The 9,303-nt window shown below is 42.7% G+C and overlaps 2 protein-coding genes across 3 annotated transcripts; both read right to left on the bottom strand.

The window, feature by feature from the left end:
• Window positions 1–3,261: 3,261 nt before the first annotated feature.
• On the bottom strand, window positions 3,262–6,853 carry C2H11orf97 (chromosome 2 C11orf97 homolog). Its single transcript, XM_088159280.1, has 4 exons — window positions 6,793–6,853; window positions 6,145–6,189; window positions 5,164–5,268; window positions 3,262–3,545 (listed from the first exon to the last, which is right to left on the bottom strand). The coding sequence occupies exons 1-4, from the start codon at window positions 6,851–6,853 to the stop codon at window positions 3,406–3,408; spliced, it is 351 nt and encodes a 116-aa protein (XP_088015406.1). The 3' UTR covers window positions 3,262–3,405.
• ANKRD49 (ankyrin repeat domain 49) lies at window positions 6,588–9,291 on the bottom strand. Of its 2 annotated transcripts, none has more exons than XM_014877560.2 (3): window positions 9,209–9,291; window positions 8,478–8,748; window positions 6,588–8,023 (listed from the first exon to the last, which is right to left on the bottom strand). In XM_014877560.2, exons 2-3 carry the CDS (start codon window positions 8,733–8,735, stop codon window positions 7,565–7,567), a joined length of 717 nt encoding a protein of 238 aa, XP_014733046.1. In that variant the 5' UTR covers window positions 8,736–8,748; window positions 9,209–9,291; the 3' UTR covers window positions 6,588–7,564. The 2 variants fall into 2 exon arrangements, with proteins under 2 accessions (XP_014733046.1, XP_014733045.1); XM_014877559.2 differs by lacking the exon at window positions 9,209–9,291 and adding an exon at window positions 8,977–9,206.
• Window positions 9,292–9,303: the final 12 nt, after the last annotated feature.

The following is a 9,303-nucleotide window of genomic DNA, read 5'->3' as shown; positions in this document are numbered from 1 at the left end:
ATCATATATTCAGTAGAAAAGATCTAATAGGGATTTCGCTGTTGTAGAAGATCACACAAAAAGGAAGAGGGAGAAAATGAGCACCAAATGCTGCACCAAAACTGAGTTAGTGCAGGAATCCAGGATAGAGCCAGAAAGTCTTTTCATTTGGAAAAATTTAAAATATGATTATGAAACAGAATGGGAAAGCAAGGAGAGGAGAATAGAATAAAAATGAAACTAAGCAGAAGCAAGATGCAACAAGCCTAATCAATTATGTGATTCATGATCAAATTTGCATCTAAAAAGTGAGAACAGTATTTTCAAAAGGACCTGCTCCTCTAGTGCCTCAGGAACAATATTCAGTACAATAACGCTTTTCATTTAGAAGTCAGATGGAAACACTGACAAGAGTTGGCTTGAAGCCAGCTGAGAGGCTGTTTTGGTTTTGGTTTTTCTCTTTTTCCCTTCTCACTGATACAAAAATAAAATCAAACTTTTAATGTCAGAGAAGAGATCCAGAAAATCAAAGACCAAACATCTGATTTAATTCACAGAGAATTGTAAAAAAAACCCAAAGGAAATAAAAGTCCAGTTTCACAAAGTTGGCACTGAGACTTCTTTTTTAAAAATATTCAGTGTGTTATAGATACTTTCAGAGGAACTGAGAGCCCCAGAAACAAATCCCTTCTCCACCTCTTAGGCAAGTCTTTGGTAGAGGGGGGCTGACTACAAGGGTGACTCCTGTGGGAAGTTTTAGAAGCTTCTCCTGTGTCCAATAGTGCCAATACCAGCTGGCTCCAAGACAGACCCGCTGCTAGTCAAGGCTGAGACAATTAGCAACGGTGGTACAATAGCTCTCAAATTTAATATGGAAAAAGTTATTGCAGAGAAGCAATTTCAGCCAGAGAAGAGAGGAATAAGAATGTGTGAGACCAGCCCTGCAGATCCCAAGGTCAGTGGAGGAGGGGCAGGAGATACTCCAGGAGCCAGAGCAGCCTGTGGGGAAGACCATGGTGAGTCAGCTGTGCCCCTGCAGCACACAGTAGTCCATGGTGAAACAGCCTCTGGAGGACTCCATATCTTCTATGGTTTTATACACTATGAAGGATCCACATTTGTTTCATAAGTGGCATGATAATACAAAACAAACTAATATTCATTTGATGTTACCTCACTGTAATAATGGTTTAAGAGTGAGAGTGGCAAGTTATTTCAGGTTCCATACTGTCTCTGTGATTCTTTGATACTATGATAGCTCTTATATGGAGAGAGGCTTATTTATGTTAAATCAGGCTAAGTACCAAATCACAAACTCTTGCTTTCTAAAATGCTCAGCTTAATGGATGAACTCAGCCTAAAGCATTATGAGGCATTTCTTCAATCACATTAAAATCATCTGCTGGAACTTAGATTCACTTGCAAAAGAGAAAACTATGAAAATTTTCACAGTTGCACGTTTTTCAGCAAGAACATCTTGTAATCTTTGGATTGTGATGTTTTCATCACTGGTGGAAATATGGATCAGAATTGGCTACTTACAACATTGGATTAAAAAGTAGTATGAGGATATGAATAAAACAATGAAAAGGAAATAGCTCCATATTCAAGTAGAACTTTATTCAAAATCCTATAAACAAACATCTACATTTCCAAAGGTAGCTATTATGCTGATGTTTGATTTGACACATCAAAGCAGGCTCAGGTCTTCACAGCACTGACATTCAGCAATCTGTAAAAAAGACAACATCTGCTCTAAGGATGGATGAAACACCACATAGTGAGCCCTCCAAACCACTGGTCACTTTTAGGGAAAGGCAGTAAAAGGAAGAAGCAAAATGCTTACTTAAGTAAATTCAGCAATATGAATATTTTTTTCTTTTTCTCTCCTCTATTTATATGTCCCGCATATTTTCCCTTCATTTTTTACAATTTCTGTCTCTTTGTTCCTGAACTGTATTCTCCTCTTTTCTGTTTCCTTCAGGAATTTCTAACCTTCTGTATGTCTCCTCTTTCATTCCCCTTATCAGAACTTCTTCCTTTTCCTTCACTGGTTCCTCTCCCTCTGGTGGGCTCTTCTCTCATCATCTCTTCCCTTTCGTCCATTTCTATAGTCTGTACCCTCTCCATCTCCCCACTAGTCTTTCCTTACTTCCCCAGATCCTTACACAGAAAAGAGTGCACAGAGATGGTTAGGTGAACATAGGAGCTGAAGCCAGATTGCTCCCAGTTTTTCTCCCATTATATAACTTTTTTGCCACCTCTTCTCTCATCAGGCCTGCCTGCCCACTGCAAAACAGGCAGCATAGCTAGTGAAGAGGGCACCACTTGTCTCTAGCAACAGACCCTGAGAATGAAGGTACATCCAAATTCCCAAAGAAAAATCAATAGATTTTCAGCACCTACATCAATCTGAATAAACTGCTTTGTTTTAAAGCTCTTCTTTCTTTATGGCTCTGAACAGGAAATGGAGAAGATCATGATCTTTGAAAACTGCTTGCCTTCACTGGATGCCTGAGGTACATGAGCTCTAAAATAATGCCAATATGTCAAAACTCTGAGTCATTCTGTAGTTGTTAGGTCTGCTCTATAACTAAAGTGTTCCTACAAGTAAGTAACTCTAAAGTAAAGGCAGCATAGCAGAAGGCTCTACTGGTTAAACACTTCTTATACAAGTAATAGCTTAATCCATGCTGCTCTTGTAATTAAGATGCTTCTATCTCCTGATCTGACAAGATCAAGATAGGAAGAAAGAGGTACTAGTCATGCAGCTTCCTGTATTTTTAAACCACTATCCCCAAAGAATGTAGTAAGGAGCTTCATGTAATGGCAAAATATGCTGAGTTATATATTCTGCAAGCTCATGGCACTAAAAATATTCCTCTTAGAAAGCAAACAAACTTTGTTTCCTTAGGGTTTAAAAAGAGTTAGGTTAGGAGAGAATGTGCACACACTAAGGTAAAATCTATAAAGAACAGGTCTGCTCCACAAAAGCCACACTGTACAGACTGCAAAGAGAGAAACACATTTCCCAGAGCACCAGCTGACCATTACAGGCAAATACTAAAATGCCTGAAAGAATACCTAGATCAAGCTCTTTTCAGGAGGTGAGCTGGAGGAGTGCTTTTCTGAACAACTGAAATTCTTAAAGTGGGATGCTAAGAATAGTAAGGTTCATAATGAACATGAAACCAACACTCCCCATCTATCTGTAGGAACCAAGTGATTATTCCACAAAATAGATGTGGAACCTTTACAAAAGGTTTCAGAATATGAAATAAGGTGACTCAACATAGCAGTCTTGAACAGATTTCTTCTGCAAAGATTGCAAAATCTGTTTCCTACTTACTAAAGGAAAAGATGAGTTAGCTCTTCAGAAAGATGCCCTGCAACTTAAAAATGAGGTGCTATAGTAAAAGTTTCTAATTATTGACTCTTACTTTTCATTCTTGCATGTCTTGAGTAGAATTGAGGCTGTAAAAGTAAATTGCTGCTGTTCTGTGACACTGGTTTAGGGCTTCTAATGGAGAAATTGTTCTTCACATTCCAAACTTCTTCCAGAGCCACTGTTAACAATTTGGCAAAATAATAGCTTTATAACAGATTAATTCAGCTTTTTCTAGAATTAATATAAAACTACACAATAATATTCTTCCATAGTTAATTAAAAGAGATTAATATCTTCAGAGAGTAATTCAGATTGCTAAAGGTACACAACACTCTGTACTATTTATAGAAGCTCTTAGGACTACTCAGGCACCTAACTGAAGCAGGATACAGCTTGTCTATAATAAATAAGAAACAGAAGTAATACAACTGATGCAGTAAGCATCCTTTTTTGGTCATACTGGCATACCAAATGCCCTCATAAAAATATGGAAAAAAATAACACCCACTCCCCAAAAAAACCCCACCCAAACCAAAAACTAACCAAACAAACAAAAAACCAAAGCCATCACCATCAGAACAAAATTAAAAGCTAATTTATTTTGTGGAAAGGTTACAATTTACTAGCCATCTAATTTATTTTAAACAATACACTTTAGCAGTCTAAACTGTGTAAATCAGTTACTGTCCAACCTGACAACTGTTGTCTATCAGAGCCCAGGCCAGTTAGTAAGCATCTCTAATTGTCTACACAGATGAAAAAGGAATTCAGTACTCGCTGAATAATCTGTACACCAGCATCTGTGTAAATTTATCACATTTATTATTTATCATTGTTATGCTATGCCTATAACATTATGCTGTACATACCACTTCTGTACTGAGTTTGCTATAGATCCCTATTATACAGTCCTGTAACAAATATTTGTGTAGTGTTTCTCTATTATCTTTAGTACTTTAAGCCTTTGTAACATACATTTCTTTGGGACACTCCTCGAAAGTCATGAGAGCGTATAAGGTTCCATTATATAAGCATCCATTTATTCAACCAGACTGAAGTACTCCAGGCAATTCAGACCCATTGGCAGATGAATGCAGAAAAAATAGTTTTGTTCAGCTCTTAGTAACATTAGGCACATGAGCAGATTGAGCAGTAACATCTACAACTCAGCTCTGTGTTTAGGACTCCTTTTCAGTCAACAGGAAAAGAACAGGCACTTTTAGAGTATGACACATGCAATGACAGGTGTCTAGGACAGGTCAAAAGAATGTCCAAAGTGCCTTTTTTTCCTCTGCTTACTACACATAGAGGCTACCTAAGTCAGTCATTTGCAGGTGTGTGCTGTAATTCCCTACAGAGCCTTATCACAGTAATAAAAATTACAGGCTCAAATGGTCTTTATATCACCTAATTTAGGTACATTTTTGTCTGTGAATCCAACTGTTTTAAATTCATTTTGAGTGAGTTTAGAAAAGGGTCTCAATCCTACACAAGAGAAACAGTATTCTAATAACCACAGCATTTCTTTCAAAGAAAAAGGTAACAAAACCTCCCTACTGCTGGCAATTGTTTCTGGTTTATTACACTGATATATCATGTAGAATTGCTTGCGTTCTCTCTGGTCTCATAATTTCTGACCAAAAAAAGAGAAAGAAGTAAAAAAGACTATATTCAATTTTGCTGTTTCTAAATGTTCTGCACGCTATTACATAAATGTTCTGTAATTTTGCCACAGTTCCTCAAAACAATCACTTTGTCCTGACAAACACTTGCCATCTGCAGATAAAGAGGATTACCTGCAGCTGGATGTTTAACGTTGCATTCTTCTCTCTGAAAATGAAAGTGCTCCTCCAGTATTTCTTTAACTCTCCTAGGTGGCTCAACATATACACATTTCTGCCCTGTTAGTAAAACATATTACAAAACAACCAGTTATTATAAATCCCCTGAGTGCTGATGTACTTTGCTGAATGCAGTTGCCAAGTCATGCTACTCTTGACTACACTGTGAACCCAATCATTTACAAATACATGACAGTGTTCAGTCAGGCCCTACTCCCCAGCAATGAGCAATTCCTCAGGATAGGAGGCTGGTACAGGATAGGACTCCGGTGGGTACAGCCAGACAGGCTGTGTTGGTAGCCAAAGCCACCCCAGGGCTACTCGGGGACACGGCCACTGTTCCTCCCCATAATAGACATCCCAAGGCAGGGCCGTAGATGGAGGAAGTCTCCAAGGAGCTGAAGAGAGATGCGAACACCCCACGGCAACAGGGCCAGCACCTGCCGCGGTGCTGGCGGGCATCAGTGAGGAAAACCGCGGGGAACGGCCGGGCACAGAGGGGACAGCGCGGGGTGGGCCCGGGCTGGGGCAGGGGTGGCCGGGGACCGGGGAGGGCCGTGCTCACGGGGCTGCTCGCCGCGGGCGTCGCTGCCCGGCTCCCCGGCCGCCGCCGCGGGCACCGCTCGGCCCGCCGCGCTCATGGCCGCCGGCGCGGGCGGTTGTGCCGGGCCGCTCCGCGGGGTTGCCAGGCTGCCCGGCGGGCGGGGCCGCGCCTCGGCGGCTGCGGGTCCCCAGGCGCGCAGGTGGCCCCGAGGGACAGCAGGCCCCGGCCGCCGCTTGGGGCACGGCGTGGGGGACAGCTGTGGTGTCATTGGCAGACACTCCTTTGTGTAGCTCAGCATGGCCACGGGAGCGGGGCACGCACGTCGCGAACTCGGTACCACTGCGGGCCGTCACCACGGGCCTGCCGGCGGGAGGGTGACATGTCATCCTCACCCGAGGCAATGCCGGACTGAGGGGAAGAACGAGAGTCCAGTTTAACTGATGTATATCACCGATACTCAAATGTTTGGTCATGAAACGAGGCACGTTCAGACACTGCTTATTGGACCGAAGGGCCTTGTAATCCACATCTCTATTGATGCATTTCAAGGTATATTCATCTTCTTCCACGGATGTCCTGAAACCAAACTTTCAAAAATAATAAGCATTAAAATCATGTCGCACCATTCATAGCTCAGAAACTGTGCTTCCATTTTGCAACAGAAAGTGCTGAACATTACACACTGCTTCTATGAGGTGGGCGACCAAGTCACCCTCCACAGCAGCTTGACCAGAGCACCGAATGCGGGCCAGCATTCCCCAACCCTGCTGCTACTGCTACAAGTGTGCTGTGGATATGTTAGTGAAACGAGCTTGGGATCACTCAGTAAGGCATCTACATGGGACAGGGAAGTGTTTATTACAGCTCTCATAGTGACAGTACTTCAGCACTTACATTCAATTTTCAGTTCAACTCGTTTAACAGAGAAGCAACTTTCTCTTCTAAATTACAGACAGTAAAGTTGAAAATCATACTGCATGCCCTTACCATGGGGTAATTTTAGTGTACTAACTCAAAACTACAAAAAAATACTAAATTACCTGTAACTAAATCAGACATAACAGTATGCTGGCTGTTTATCCTCACATGGTTGTGGCTCATTTTTTACAACTAATTCTACATTCTTGACATTAAGTCTTTATGCAACTTAATTGCAAGGGAAAAGTAAACAGGATCTTGATAGAAAGTCACTTCCTTGAAAAGCACTGGTGAAAAAATAAACCGAAACTACTTTCTTATCCTATGAACAGTGTGTTTGATTTATGAGCAGGTGATCGCATTGATAAATGGGCTTTAAATTAATATGACTAAATACTTTGGGTTAAATATTTTATTTTATCATAAGCCTTGCATTAGGTTCATTAAACGTTTTGTGTATCACCCAAATAAGTTACATTCATTCTGAGCTTTCATGCAGTTTTTAAAAAGTTTAAATTTCTCAAAAAATAATTTTCAAGTGAGCAGTAATAAACTCTGCATAACCAACCCAGAATTTTTTCACATCAAGTAAATATTCCAGTTTTCCCTCCTGCTTTGACACTACAGACAACTTACAAAGGCCTCTCCAAATCTGCACTAATTAAATAGAAACTCACAGAAATTACTGAGACTTTCTGAGTAGCTTGACTAACATCAGTAACGCTTCCAAGTACGAGCGTGACCACTGAGCAGTGCTGCAGGAAGCGACATTTTGCCTGAGGAGAATACTGAAGTATCTTACATAAAAACCTCGCTGCAAAGAGACAGACCACCACCGATGGGCATGCAGAACACTAACAAGGAAGAGGCAGAAAACCTCACATTCACAAGCTTTTATGGGGACACAGCATTTATGCAGTCTTCTACTATTTCAAAAAGGTAGTGATATATATCAGTCCTCCTTGCAATGTCAAGGGCAGTTTCATCCAAGTTGTTTTTCAAGTCTGGCTTCACATAACGATTCATCAGCAGGAGCTCGAGGGTTTCCCTGCTGTTTTTGTTTCCTGCAGCAATGTGCAGGGGTGTCAGCAGACCGTTTGTCTGCGCGTTTATGTCTGCACCCTGCTGAAGCAGGAACGCAGCCACCCTGGTGTTGTTCCACTTGCAGGCGCTGTGCAGGGGCGTCCAGCCGTCCACAGTCTGCGCGTGAACGTCGGCCCCTTGGGCCACCAACTCGTGTGCAACATCCAGGTGCCCGCTGTAGGCAGCTCGATGGAGAGGAGTGTATTGATCTTCATCACGAGCGTTCACTGGAGCCAGCTTTTCCGTCAGGAGCCTCTTCACAGTACTCAGCTGTTTAAAGAAAACAGGGAACTTCACGTGATTCTATGAAACAAGATCTATGGCTTCGATGGTCCTGAAAAGCTTCAGGAAAAGCATTCTGTCAGTGTCAAAAGCACTCATAAAATCTCAGATACGTCCTCTCCATCCCAGTTAAAAGGCTTATTTGCCATGAAGAGCTTAGCATGCTTTCAGTTCATAGAAGTTAAATAAAAGTTTAAAAGTTACTTGAACTTTGAACTGGAATCAAAATTTGTTCTAAAAGTCAATGGATCCAGAGATGTTTTAGTGTGTATGGGCTACAAAGGGGGATGTTTTACATACACTGGCTTGCAAAACCAGATCAAAACAGCTCAGAGAAAGAAAGAAAATTAGAGGTAAATTTTTGTTTGTGGGTGAGACTACAGATGTGTCCTCAAAATAACATTCTTATAAGTTATTTATATGAACAGAACAAGTGCCTTACCCGATTGTTTTCAGCTGCCCAGAGTAGCAATTTCTCTGGATGTTTTTCCATTTTCTTTTCTTGCATTTCATACCATTCTTCTGTTCTTTCTTGCTCATCGTCGTCATCATCAGACTGTCCTGACCAACAGCTCTGAGTTCCTACAGGAATCAAATGCCTGTGCGTCTCCAGCAGTTCAAGTTGGTTGAAATGCTCTGTGAAGTCTTCGAACAGCTCGCTGTCATCATCGTCTTCATCAGCTTGCTTGTCTTTATTCATTTTCAGTCAGCATCTGTGAGCAGGAGATGTACAACAATATTTTCACTAACTGTAACTGTTATCAATACACTAACTGTCAATAAAACTATCTGATGGATGATGAGGGTGTCAACAAACAGCAAAACTTAAGGGAAAACTCAGCGATTCTCCGCTAACGCGGGCTTTGCCAGCTTTGCCAGGACTCACAGATAAATTCACGCTAGAAAAGCACCGTGTTACCCCGACCCCCGAACGGTACCACCTTCGGACTGCAGTGCAACACTGCGCGGGGGTTTGCTGAGTGCACTCGAAACGCTGCTCACTTTACCAACAAAAGGTCTCCAGAGCAGCCCGGACTTTGGGGCCCAGTCTCTGCTCTGGCCCGGCCCGGCCCGCAGCACTGCCCTCGCTCCCCTCCCACATCACCCCGGGCAGGGCAGGCCCCACCGCCCCGCAAGAGCCCGGCCGATCCCCGCCCGGCGCCGCTCCGGTACCTGAGGCCGCAGCGCCGCCGGTGCTTCGGGGGAGGCAGGGCGGGGCCCGGCGAGCGCTTCCGGGCCGCGCCGCCGCCGGACGTGACGGAACGGGC

This window comes from Sturnus vulgaris, chromosome 2 (genome assembly GCF_052056855.1).
Source record: "Sturnus vulgaris isolate bStuVul1 chromosome 2, bStuVul1.hap1, whole genome shotgun sequence".
Classification (NCBI taxonomy): domain Eukaryota; kingdom Metazoa; phylum Chordata; class Aves; order Passeriformes; family Sturnidae; genus Sturnus; species Sturnus vulgaris.
Note: the sequence above shows the minus strand (reverse complement) of the source record. Positions and strands in the feature narration are given on the sequence as shown.

Excerpts from the sequence above, each read along its gene's own strand:
- C2H11orf97 (XM_088159280.1), bottom strand. The coding sequence starts at position 6,853 with ATGAGCCACAACCATGTGAGGATAAACAGCCAGCATACTGTTATGTCT. Across the intron at positions 5,269-6,144 it reads TCAGTCCGGCATTGCCTCGG|GGCAGAAATGTGTATATGTT; the intron begins GTGAGGATGACA and ends TTTTACTAACAG. Across the intron at positions 3,546-5,163 it reads CGTTAAACATCCAGCTGCAG|TGGCTCTGGAAGAAGTTTGG; the intron begins GTAATCCTCTTT and ends AATTGTTAACAG.
- ANKRD49 (XM_014877560.2), bottom strand. The coding sequence starts at position 8,735 with ATGAATAAAGACAAGCAAGCTGATGAAGACGATGATGACAGCGAGCTG. Across the intron at positions 8,024-8,477 it reads GGGCAGCTGAAAACAATCGG|CTGAGTACTGTGAAGAGGCT; the intron begins GTAAGGCACTTG and ends TTCTTTAAACAG.